This window comes from Topomyia yanbarensis, chromosome 1 (genome assembly GCF_030247195.1).
Source record: "Topomyia yanbarensis strain Yona2022 chromosome 1, ASM3024719v1, whole genome shotgun sequence".
NCBI classification, from domain to species: Eukaryota; Metazoa; Arthropoda; class Insecta; order Diptera; family Culicidae; genus Topomyia; species Topomyia yanbarensis.
In genome coordinates, this window is record NC_080670.1 from 76341158 (window position 1) to 76355031 (window position 13874).

At 39.9% G+C, this 13874-nt stretch overlaps 1 protein-coding gene across 2 annotated transcripts in view; it reads right to left on the minus strand.

The window, feature by feature from the left end:
• Positions 1-951: 951 nt before the first annotated feature.
• LOC131677967 (transcription factor Adf-1-like) overlaps positions 952-13874 on the minus strand; it is an 83798-nt gene continuing 70875 nt past the window's right edge. For both annotated transcript variants that reach the window (XM_058958080.1, XM_058958079.1), the window contains exon 4: positions 952-1369. In XM_058958080.1, the coding sequence (XP_058814063.1) occupies positions 1282-1369 (88 nt within the window). In that variant the 3' untranslated portion in view covers positions 952-1281. The remainder of the gene's footprint in view (positions 1370-13874) is intronic.

Genomic DNA, 13874 nt, shown 5'->3' on the forward strand with positions numbered 1-13874 from the left:
ATGTTCAGTCATTCTTATTTTATTTATTTCATTCGACTAAAGCCATTTCAATTTATTCTATTAATTTTATAACTTTTTAAATATTGCATAATTTTTCTTTTAACCCTTTCATGCCCAACTTTTTTCTAGTGCGTGTAGGGTTTCAAAACTATTTTTTCTTGAAAACGATGGTGTCAAGAAACTCGAAAAACTTTTTTTCATAAAGGTAGGTGCTTCCCTTGCAGTGCTAGAAGCTGCTCAATTTTTACCTTCCAATGCTCACTATAATTCTCCTAGAATATTAACAATAGTCCAACTCCGTGGAAAACGTAGCCGAAAATAGTCTAAATTGATAAGTTTTATCAGTTTTCACTAATATGGCAACATAACGAAGTTATATGAAAAATTCATTTTCCGTCGTCAACGTAAACTGTCCCTGGCAGCACTGCTCCATCGGAGTTCAATCAGAGTAATTGTAATAACTTCAGTTCTAGAGCTGATCCTTGTAACTGCTAATACTCAAATGAAAGCCAATAGTCGCATTTAATAGCCTTACTTGTTTTTGTGAGCAAATCTTGCCTCAATCAAAAGTTATAGCTGTTTAAAAACGTTGTTGTCCACAAACAACATGGGCATGAATGGGTTAATGAGCTAATCAAATTTAATTTATTTATTTGATTTATATTAAGCATTCTACTCATTTAATGAATTTGGTAACTTATTCTTATTTTTTTGAATGCCATTTGTTATTGATTTTCTATTCAGTTTATTCGTAGTTTTATTCGTGCAGGACGCGAAACTGTGTTCATTCCATCTCCAGTTTGGTGCCTACTTCGCATGGGTTTTGCAAACTAATGAATGATCCAAGAGTGATATGTGTAAGAAATATCTCATCTCACTGCTAGATGGATTAAGTCGGTTTTTGGTTTTGAGACAATGAAACTTCGGAAAACACAAATAAATACACACAACTAATAAGGGTAATTCAATTTTTCTTTTAAGAATAAATTAATTTTTAAGGGTCTTGCATCTCGCTTTCGTAAATTTCAATTTCATTGTTAACGTGGGCTAATATTTCCATTTCGACAGCCCCAGCCTTGCTGATCGGTAATATTTCTAGGCGTTCTGCTATAAATTTGCCAAAAGTCTCATGGCGAGATTTTTTAGTGGACCATTCCTCTTCTACTTTATCCAATAACGTGTTCACCTTTTCGTCCACATTTGAACGGCAACGTTTTCGTGGAGTTGGTGACGGCGAATCTCTATCATCGTTGGCATTTCCGTACAGATTCGAAATTTCCTCTACCTCTTCGCTAATTGGTTGGCTCGGTGTGCAATTTCCTCTACCTCTTCGTTAATTGGTTGGCTCGGTGTGTAATTACTGCTTGTGCTGGAAAGAAACAATGAAATAATGCAGTTTCTATGCGGGATTGGGAGTGAAAGAAAATTGAAGAGTTGAATACAAGACGCAACAACGTTGACACAAAAAATACAATCATTTTGTGAGCAAGCAATATTATCCGTGGATCAACTTAACCCGTTAATGCCATCGGCGCACTCTGGGCTACACACGTATGATGTTGCTCACTCGAGGTAATTGCTAAATTTTGCAATAAAAATCGATAATAAAGAATGAATTATTCGATTCAACTATTTTACTATTATATAATACGTCCTAATAAGAACAGTTTCATTGTACCGATCCGAACTTCCTCGCCACGGCCCGTACACACGACATAAAATAGCAATAACACGTTTCCCTTCCACAACTAAGTTCGAAGCAAGACATTAGAGACCCTTACACGCGCAATAAAAGTGTCATTACTAAGTAGTGTCATTACTGGAATTGTATGGGAATTCCATCATTACTCGCCTTACACGTTCATTAAAAATGACATTACTGCTCAGTAATGACATTACTATCGCCTCGTGTACGGGGTCCTATTGGGTGTTTTGTAATCAGTGTCAATTTGCCACAAACACGTTCGGAAAAAAAAAATACTTTTGTTTGTGAATAGATGTACAATCTTTAGCGGCCCTTACACGCTCAATATTTTTGTCAATACGAGTATTGACGATATTGTTACAATATTTCAATCCCATTTGAAATCCACATCGTCAATACTACTTTTTTCCATTACACGTACAATACTTTAGTCAATACTGCCTAGTATTAACAAAAATATTGAACGTGTAAGGCCCGCTTTACATTACACGTACAATACTTTTGTCAATACTCGCTAGTATTGACAAAAATATTGAACGTGAAAGGCCCGCTTTTGCTGATGCTTAAAGATGTTCTGGTACACAGTCCAATCATATAACTATTTCTGAATAATCCGAAGCGCACCATAAATATCACAAAATGTTTGAGATAAGGATCGCAAAACCGATAATCTTTCACAACTTCTACATAGCAAAATGAAATGCGACAAACACATTGGTGAATGTATTTTACACCGACAGTACACATCGAGGGACAACTTAAACTAACCAATACAAACGAAATGAAAATCATTCCGTCAACATCAACTAACTATGATCTCCCCTACCAGGGCTGGAAACGTGACTTTTTTTTATGAACGTCATAAGCTTACAAACTTTCACGCTGCTGCCCGAGCAGGAAAGTCATAGACGAATTTCATGGTTGGTGTACGTATGAATGTCGTTCAATGAATGTAATCTCTTTGGTGTGTGTGAATGCCGCCACACAGCAGTTTTGTTTCCCACCACCAAGGCTGGAAGAAGTCATTTCGAATTTCATTTTAATGCGAAAGTTCGGGAAAAAACCAATACGACAGCACCGATGCTAGTTTGACTTCGGCTGCTGTGCATGTAAACGGACGAGAGAAAAGCAAAAACGTTCGTGCTGCTGATCGTGCCTGTTACATGTTCGTGAAGGTTCGGTTATTCGGCTTGCTGCCGTAGTTGGGTTTCGTTCGCTAGCTGTTGCGAATGTATGTGAATGGCCCGTGTGTTTTACTTGCATCATCCGTTGCGTTGGAACTGTTGCAAATAAATTTCATAGCAGCGGCTCAAAATGAATGTAGTGAACGACATTCATGGCTCATATTTGCAAGATTGGAATGTGCGGCAGTTCGTTTTTCGCTTGCTATAGGAAAGGACTGCAAGCAAAATGTTAGCGGTCACATAGTATCGTTGAAAGGAAAGTTGTTGGCCATTGAAAATCTATAGTTTTGTATATTTACAGTTCGCTGATGCGTCAAAATGGAAATATTTTCAACTTTTTAGTAATGAGTTTATATTGAAGGAGAAGTTGTTGGCCGTTGAAAATCAGTAGTTTTGTACATTTACAATGCGCAGGGGGTCTGCCGATGCGTGAAAATGGAAATGTTTTCAGCTTTTTGGTAATGAGTTTTATATTGAAGGGGAATTCGTTAGCCGTTGAAAATCAATAGTTTTGACATTTAAAATGCGCAGGGGGGTCCGCCGATGCGTGAAAATGGAAATGTTTTCAGCTTTTTAGTAATGAGTTTTATATTGAAGGGGAATTCGTTGGCCGTTGAAAATCAATAGTTTTGAACATTTACAATGCGCCGATGCGTCAAAATGTAAATGTTTTCAAGTTTTCAGTAATGAGTTTTACATTGAAGGGAAAATTTTTGACCGTTGAAAATCAATAGTTTTGACATTTAAAATGCGCAGGGGGGTCCGCCGATGCGTGAAAATGGAAATGTTTTAAACTTTTTAGTAATAAGTTTTATATTGAAGGGGAATTCGTTGGCCGTTCAAAATCAATAGTTTTGAACATGTACAATGCGCAGGGGGGTCCGCCGATGCGTCAAAATGGAAATGTTTTCAGCTTTTTGGTAATGAGTTTTATATTGAAGGAGAAATTATTGGCCGTTGAAAATCAATAGTTTTGTACATTTCCAATGCGCATGGGAGTTCGCCGATGCGTCAACATGGAGAAGTTTTAAACTTTTTAGTAATGAGTTTTATATTGAAAGGGAAATTGTTGGCCATTCAAAATCAATAGTTAGGAAATAATAGTTAAATTATGCGTAAATAACCACAAAACTACTTTTTAGTTGAACAACAGTCTAACTAGTGGAGGTCTAACTAAAACACGGTCCAGTCAAAGAGTTACGAACCAGAGAATAAACCCCAATAAAAAAATTATACACAAACTTTAACCCAGTCCAACGATTCCACATATTGTTTGGATGATACCCTGAACAGGTCGTTAGGCTCTTGGATCATTAGATGTTTATTAGGGAAGACTGTACAGATTTTTTTATTAGGATGCACATTTCCAACAAAGCTATCTGACAGCTCTGGAAAATTTTAATATGGAATCAAGATGTAAATGTTAGAAAGGTGTGAACATTGTCGCGTCTGGGTCAGGGTTACCATATTCACAGATTTTTCTGTAATGTCACAGATTTTTTTTTCACAATTTTTGATCACAGACTCTTTTTCACAGATGACAGATTTTTGGCATTTTGTCATCACAGATGGTAAAAAAATTTTTTCGCCGAAACACAGATGTCAATGTGGCATCCCTGGTCTGGGTGTGTTTCTTGATAGCCAAATTGTTCGATGTTAGGTCAACACTAAGACAAGACGTGACAATCGGCTTCTTATTTTTCCTTCCTATTTTTCTTCTTTTCGCGCATTTTCTTCCTGCCATCTTCCGAACAGTGTTGCTATTTTTATTAATGAAAATGAACGCATGTTAATTTATTTTATGCCGGCAATATTTTGTATCTTGAATCCACTATATTGATGAATGGCACCGTTTTTCTATATCATGGGTGTTTAGTAAGGTTTGATGAAGCCATTTTCTGAAAAATTTTAGATTATATTGTGGTTTCTGTCTTATTTTTGTTAAAGATAATCAACCACGTATACGGTAAATGCATGATAAATACTTGTTTCACTTTGCCGTACAATTTCTTTTCAATTTAGTCATTTTTTCGTCTTTAACGATAATAATTTTATTTGTCAAAAGTAATGACAATCTTTTCTATAAATATTGCAACACTGCCAAACATCATTTCTACATTCCAAACTAAAAAATAGTTAAACACGAAAACAAGAATAAAATACCACTGAACAGAGAAAAAACAAAAAAAGTAACCAAAGATGAAAAGTTATCGAAACTGTATCACTTAATTTGTATACTATACAGAAATGTAACAAAAATGAAACAATAAATATTTAACGTTAAAAAAAAACATCATTTCGCTATCTCTGCAGTAACATTGCGTACGGTAAAAAAGTCAGAATCAACCAATCAGGAGCTGGACCATTCTGACGTAAAATTGGGACAAAACGCCCCCCTATTGTCATGTCACGTGTTATTGAATCGTGTGAACGCTGTGACATCGAGATATTACAAATTTACATATATACAGTTTTAAACTTTAGCGAACTCTGTGTTCACGAAGGACTATCCTCCAATGATCATTCTCTTGCATAGACCGTTTACAATATTAAATTATAGTCTCGTCAAACAGCAAGTGGCATAAACCCCAATATTATAACGGATAAGATTTTTACATATGTGACGCCAGTGTTTTGATTTTACATCCGACAGGATTGGGATGGCGTAAATACTACATCGTTCTAAAAAACAAATCATTAATTGGAACAAATTGATTTGAATATAACAATTTAGCATTTTCAAGTTTTATAAGTTTTTCAGAGTTTGCCACCAATAATCTTATTATACACATGCCTACACCTTATGATGATTACCTTGAAACGACTTTGTGTTTGTCAAATTGGTCACTCTTCGCATTTTTCTTTTGATACGCAATTCTCACTTCGACATAGATCTTTCATGAGGGCCTAAATCAGTGATGCCGCAAGTCCAGATTTATGTAGAAAGGTACAGATTTCTGAAGCATTTTTGGCACAGATTCTGTACGGTACCCGAATAAACATCTAATGATCCAAGAGCCTAACGACCTGTTCAGGGTATCATTCATACATTATGTGGAATCGTTGGACTATGTGGGTTAAAGTTTGTGTATATTTTTTTTTATTAGGGTACACATTACAGATTTTTGTAAAAAAGTACAGATTGGTACAGATTTTTTACATGACAGCAAGGTAAAATAATTTAACCCTGCGATGCATCCCAGTAAACAGTTGAGTTAGGCAGCAGTGATGGCAAGAATCTGAAGTGGAGCTGGTACTGATTGAGCTTGAACTGAAGCTGACATTATAATGCAATATGCGAGAAACATGCTTCTAGCAAATCAAAGGGATCATGTCTAATAAAAGCTGAGCGAATCTTCTCGGAGTGCATACGTTTACTCTGACGTACTCCATTTTAATTCCTGCAAGCCGGTTTCTCGCATCTTATTGATATTTCCAACCATATCTCAGCTTCTCGCCGCTACTCTGTTGGCCACCATTGGTTGGTAAACAAAGTGGCAGTGAAAATTTGAGCTGGAGCTGATATTGACATTACCCAGTCAAACTCATCCAGAATTCTAACTGATTTCCCACACTACTTTTACAGTGAACGGCAAGTTACGGCGCCGCCTTTTAGTTTACTGGGTTCTTGCGGAATTCCAGCTCAAATAAAACAACCGAGTCAGAATGTCTGGTTTGATTTCCCCGAATGGAAAATATGTTGAAGAAAAAAGATTTTTTTTAACAACCTCGTTATTGTTTGGGTACATAATCCGGTCCTTCTTTCGATAGAAGAGTGCAGATAGAAAGGATCCCGGTACAGTTTTAATTGTGGCAATACTGGCCTAAATCGCCAATGTAAGCAAACCGAGTTTTCGCTACTATGATATTATGCGACTAAAATACTGCAAGGTAGCGGTAAAAATCATCGAAAACATTTCCATTTGAGATTTCCACTATCGAAATATGCCAAAATGTAATGGTGGATTATGAAAAAAGAATCTTTTTGTTCGTTTAATTGTTTCTTATGTATTGGCACAAAATTATTAATGAAACGATTTATTTTCCAGATGAAAGGAGAAAAATAATGAAAATTTTGTCTTGCAATACCATCATTCTGTAACTTGATTATGCTACTACCGCATAAAAAAGTTACCATTATGTCACATTGGCGGTTGCCCGTGTGTATTGTAAATGTCCAAAACTATTGATTTTTAACGGCCAACAACTTCTATTCATTTTCAATGGCCAACAATTTCCCCTTCACTATAAAACTCATTACTAAAAAGTTGAAAACATCTCCATGTTGACGCATCGGCGGACCCCCCTGCGCATTATAAATGTCAAAACTATTGATTTTCAACGGTCAACAATTTCCCCTTCAATATAAAACTCATTACTGAAAACTTGAAAACATTTTCATTTTGACGCATCGGCGGACCCCCCTGCGCATTGGAAATGTACAAAACTATTGATTTTCAACGGCCAACAATTTCTCCTTCAATATAAAACTCATTACCAAAAAGCTGACAACATTTCCATTTTAACCCCCCCCCCCCTGCGCATTGTAAATGTACAAAACTATTGATTTTCAGCAGCCAACGAATTCCCCTTCAATATAAAACTCATTACCAAAAAGCTGAAAACATTTCCATTTTGACGCATCGGCGGACTCCCCTGCGCATTGTAAATGTTCAAAACTATTGATTTTGAACGGCCAACGAATTCCCCTTCAATATAAAACTCATTACTAAAAAGTTTAAAGCATTTCCATTTTCACGCATCGGTGGACCCCCCTGCGCATTTTAAATGTCAAAACTATTGATTTTCAACGGTCAAAAATTTTCCCTTCAATGTAAAACTCATTACTGAAAACTTGAAAACATTTACATTTTGACGCATCGGCGGACCCCCCTGCGCATTGTAAATGTTCAAAACTATTGATTTTGAACGGCCAACGAATTCCATTTCAATATAAAACTCATTACTAAAAAGCTGAAAACATTTCCATTTTCACGCATCGGCGGACCCCCCTGCGCATTTTAAATGTCAAAACTATTGATTTTCAACGGCCAACGAATTCCCCTTCAATATAAAACTCATTACCAAAAAGCTGAAAACATTTCCATTTTCACGCATCGGCAGACCCCCTGCGCATTGTAAATGTACAAAACTACTGATTTTCAACGGCCAACAACTTCTCCTTCAATATAAACTCATTACTAAAAAGTTGAAAATATTTCCATTTTGACGCATCAGCGAATTGTAAATATACAAAACTATAGATTTTCAATGGCCAACAACTTTCCTTTCAACGATACTATGTGACCGCTAACATTTTGCTTGCAGTCCTTTCCTATAGCAAGCGAAAAACGAACTGCCGCACATTCCAATCTTGCAAATATGAGCCATGAATGTCGTTCACTACATTCATTTTGAGCCGCTGCTATGAAATTTATTTGCAACAGTTCCAACGCAACGGATGATGCAAGTAAAACACACGGGCCATTCACATACATTCGCAACAGCTAGCGAACGAAACCCAACTACGGCAGCAAGCCGAATAACCGAACCTTCACGAACATGTAACAGGCACGATCAGCAGCACGAACGTTTTTGCTTTTCTCTCGTCCGTTTACATGCACAGCAGTCGAAGTCAAACTAGCAGCGGTGCTGTCGTATTGGTTTTTTCCCGAACTTTCGCTTAAAAATGTCATTTGAAATGACTTCTTCCAGCCTTGTCCCCTACTATATTTTTTTTTTTCAATTTGTTTATTTGATAAGGCACGTATGCGTTAGCTTAAAGGTGCCATTTTTTCATTATTTTACATTTTGAATTTCGTAAAACTAGGGGGTTACACATTTCAATATTATTTTGTTTTATATAATGAAACTAAAAAAAAACTTTACAGCTAACTTATACATATAAAAGAGGGTATAATATTCGTAAGATTTTGGTCATTTTGTGTGTTCTTTGTATTGTAATTCACTTTGATTTTTCGAAGGGAGTTTGTAGGAGAAATTAATTATTAACTAAGCGGAACATTTTACAAGCTTATTAACTAGAAATAACTAGAGAGAGTGGTTCAAGATTAAGGGGAATTAATTAGGGCTATTTTAAAGTAGTGGTACTGTTGTGCATTTCTTAACGAGATTAAATATTGATCAACTAAAACTAGAAGATAGGGGGCACATAAGTTTTGGGAAGATATTCAAGGGGAGAAGGGGGTGAAGTCATACATCTGTGTATCAGAGACATGGGAGGGAGGGTGGACAAGGCTGAACGGGGGGGGGGGAGATATAAACTTTCAGTTTCCGGCATCAGGAATTAACGGCCAGGATTACATATTCGAACGGATTGATCAACTAAAACTAGAAGATAGGGGGCACATAAGTTTTGGGAAGTTATTCAAGGGGAGAAGGGAGTGAAGACATACATCTGTGTATCAGAGACATGGGAGAGAGGGTGGAAAGGCTGAACGGGGGGGGGGGGGGGGGTAGGGATATAAACTTTCAGTTTCCGGCATCAGGAATCAACGGCCAGGATTACAGATTCGAACGGATGCATCAAGTATTGGGACGCCGGGCGGTTTTCCTCGAGTCGGCAGAGGTTCCTCCAGACGATTTCGTAGTACGGCTCAGATACGGATCGGGAACACATCGCGTTGCGCGTGTGATGTTGTACTGTAGATCTCGTGTTGTTGGTTCATTCGACAGATGTTTTGTCTCGTCTTGGAGTGGTATCAAACCATCGTTGGGGTACGGTAGTCGGAAGAGGGCACTTCTGGGAATGATAAGAGAAAAGATAGGGGCATTTAAATTTGGATATTGATGGTTTTGAGGAACGTGTAGATAAGGGACATGCAGAGAATATCGCGGCTTGCTAGTACATCTCGAACCGGGACATTGGGTGATCTTCCTCGGGCCCGAAGGGAATCGAATAGTTGAGATCTGGCAGAACAGTACTCGGCGCATGCCCAGACAACATGTTCGATTTCGTGATAACCGTTACCACAAGCGCAGATACCGCTATCCACGAGCTCAATACGCCGGAGATGTGCGTCCAGCGTGTAGTGATTGGATATGAGCCGAGACATCACGCGAATGAAATCCCGACCCACATCCATCCCCCTGAACCAAGGTTTCGTCGATACCTTAGGGATTATCGAATGTAGCCACCTTCCCAGTTCACCATTGCTCTATGAAGTTTGCCAACTTTCGAGGGTTCTCTGATGAGTAATACTGAAAATTCACTGAAGCTAATTGGTCTTTCATATATGTCACCTTGTAAAGCGTCCGCCTTAGCTAAAGAGTCCGCTTCTTCATTACCTGGAATGGAGCAATGCGAGGGAACCCAAACTAAGGTAATCTTGTACGATCTTACAGATAAAGCACGCAGGCGCTCCCAGATTTTCCCCAGAAAATATGGAATGTGCTTTCTAGGTTTCATTGAACGGAGAGCCTCGATTGAGCTGAGGCTATCCGAGACAATAAAGTAATGATCGGTGGGCAAAGTATCAATGATCCCAAGGGTATACTGAATAGCAGCAAGTTCTGCGACGTAAACTGAAGCAGGATCATTGAGTTTGAATGAGGCGGTGAGGTTTTGATTAAATATACCGAAGCCAGTGGAGCCGTCGAGGCTTGACCCGTCGGTGTAAAACATCTTGTTGCAGTCGACTTCTCGAAATTTACTATGAAAGATGCTTGGGATCACTTGCGGACGTATGTGATCCGGGATTCCACGAATCTCGTCTTTCATGGATGTGTCGAAGAATACAGTTGAATCAGAAGCATGAAAGAGATTGACACGGTTGGGATAGTATGAAGAAGGATTGATATTTTGTGCCATGTAATCGAAGTACAAGGACATAAATCGGGTTTGAGAATTCAGCTCGACAAGCCTTTCGAAATTTGTAACTACTAACGGGTTCAAGATATCGCACCGGATGAGCAATCGATATGAGAGTTCCCAAAATCGATTTTTCAGCGGAAGGACGCCCGCCAGCACTTCTAAACTCATCGTATGTGTCGAGTGCATGGAACCCAAAGCAATACGCAAACAACAATATTGGATTCGCTTTGATGAAATGTATGTTCGCAGCGGAGCGGAAACAGAAACTCCCGTACTCCATCACCGACAATATTGTTGTTTGGTACAGCCTGATCAGGTCTCCTGGGTGGGCACCCCACCATGTTCCGGTTATTGTACGGAGAAAGTTGATCCTTTGTTGGCACTTCTGTTTCAGATACCTAATGTGACATCCCCAGGTTCCTTTAGAGTCGAACCAGACCCCGAGATATTTGAAAGTTGAAACCTGAGCAATAGTTTGACCCATTAATTGAAGCTGTAGTTGCGCTGGTTCACGCTTCCTTGAAAATACGACTAGCTCAGTTTTCTACGTGGAGAACTCGATACCTAGCTGGAGGGCCCAAGCAGACAAATTGTCCAAGGTATCTTGCAATGGTCCTTGCAGATCGATGGCTTTGGGACCTGTAATAGAGACCACACCGTCATCTGCAAGCTGCCTTAGCGTGCAGGAATTGACAAGACATTCGTCAATGTCATTCACGTAAAAGTTATAGAGAAGGGGGCTTAGACATGAGCCCTGGGGAAGACCCATGTAGCTAATTCGTGATGTCGATAAATCACCATGCGAAAAATGCATATGTTTTTCGGACAGCAAGTTTAGCAAAAAGTTGTTTAGAGTCGGCGAAAGACCATGCTGGTGCAGCTTCTCAGAAAGAATTTTGATAGAAACTGAGTCAAAAGCCCCCTTTATATCTAGGAAAACTGATGCCATCTGCTCTTTGCTAGCATAAGCCATTTGAATTTCTGTTGAGAGCAACGCAAGACAATCGTTCGCCTTGCCAATGCCTTTGCGGAAACCAAATTGTGTATCTGACAGTAAGCCATTTGCTTCAACCCAATTATCGAGGCGAAACAAGATCATTTTCTCGAACAACTTTCGGATACAGGACAGCATCGCAATCGGTCGATACGAGTTGTGGTCGGAGGCTGGTTTTCCTGGTTTTTGAATGGCGATGACCTTCACTTGCCTCCAGTCATGAGGGACAATATTACCCTCAAGAAACTTATTAAATAAATTCAACAAGCGCCTCTTAGCAGAGTCTGGCAGATTCTTTAACAAGTTAAATTTGATTCTGTCTGGCCCTGGGGCTTTATTGTTACATGACAAGAGAGCAAGTGAGAACTCCACCATCGAAAACGGTGTTTCGTTCGCGTTATTGTGAGGGGACGCGGCGCGGTAGATCTTCTGTGCCGGGGCGGAATCCGGACAAACCTTTTTGGCAAAATCGAATATCCAGCGGTTTGAATATTCCACGCTCTCATTAGTACTGTTTCAGTTTCGTAAGCGCCGGGCCGTACTCCAAAGAGTGCTCATCGATGTTTCTCTCGTTAGTCCGTCGACGAACCGGCGCCAGTAGCTACGTTTTTTGGCTTTTATCAAACTCTTCATGCGCGTTTCCGCCATCGCGTACTGTCGGTAGCTAGCTGGCAGCCCGTCGTCCCGGAAGGTCTTATACGCAGCGGCCTTCTCCGCGTACACGTCTGAGCACTCTTTGTCCCACCATGGATTGGGAGGACGCCCGCGTGAGTTCGCGTCTGGTATGCGTTTAGTCTGAGCTTGAATCGCGGTATCGAGAATCAAGCCAGCCAGGAACCCGTACTCTTCCTCCGGAGGAAGCTCTTGAGTGCACTCGATTTTGTCGGATATCGCGGACGCGTAACTCTTCCAATCAATATTTCGTGTGAGGTCATACGAAATATTGATTGTATTCGGTGGCCCTGAACCGTTAGAAATATTAATTACGATTAGCAGATGGTCGCTGCCGTGGGGATCAGAGACTACCTTCCACATGCAATCTAACCGCAGCGATGTCGAGCAGAGGGACAGATCTAAGGCGCTCGGTCGCGCTGGAGGGGCAGGAATCCGTGTCATTTCACCCGTATTCAAAATAGTCATATTGAAGTTGTCGCAAAGCTCATGGAGTAGGGTAGATCGATTATCGTCATGAAGGCAACCCCATGCCGTGCCGTGGGAGTTGAAGTCACCTAAAACTAGCCTCGGTGCGGGGAGAAGTTCCGCAATATCGCAAAGCCGTCGGTGGCTAACTAAGGCTCTAGGGGGGGGGGGCACATAGGTGGAAGCAATGCAAAGGTCTTTGCCTTTTATTCTGGTTTGGCAAGCGACAACTTCAATGCCTGGTGTCGAGGGGAGGTCGATCCGATTGAAAGAATAGCACTTTTTGATCCCCAAAAGTACTCCTCCGTAAGAGTCTTCTCGATCCAAGCGAATAATATTAAAATCGTGGAAGTGTAGGGTTATTTCTGAAGTGAGCCATGTCTCGCATAGGGCAAATGCATCGCCTTTCAAATTATTTAGTAAGATTTTAAACGAATCGATTTTCGGGATAATGCTTCTGCAATTCCACTGTAGAACAGTGATTAAATCCTTGTCCTCGTTCGATGAATTAGCCATCGAAGGATACAATCGCTGAAAGGAGGGGCCGTTTCGCAGTGAACTGCATCAAAAATGTTTTTACTGCAGGGAGAAAGCTTATCAAGATACTTTTAAGGGGGTCAGAAATGTTTAACGCTGTAAGAATACGGTCCACAATGTCAGAGAAATTTATTAAGCCAGCGCTGTTTTCTTTCTCTGGCTGAGATATGAGAACACATGGGGTTTTTGATGTTCCTGGAAGTGCTGGGAACTCCTATTCTGAGCTCAGGTTACTGAGACCGGGAGCGACTTGTTTCGGTTTTGCACCAGTACTTCCTTGAGTAGTTATTTTAGGGGGACCATGAAGAGACACCTTCTGGCCTTTACGACGAAGCTTGGAAGAGGAAATGTTCTTCCTTTTTCTACTACTTCTAGGCACAGCAGAAGATGTTCCCTCCTGGGGTTCATCGCAGTCGCCTTCGTCAGTAGACAAGTTGGTATAGATATTCGTAGAGACAGGTGGCGTAGCTATCTTAAGCA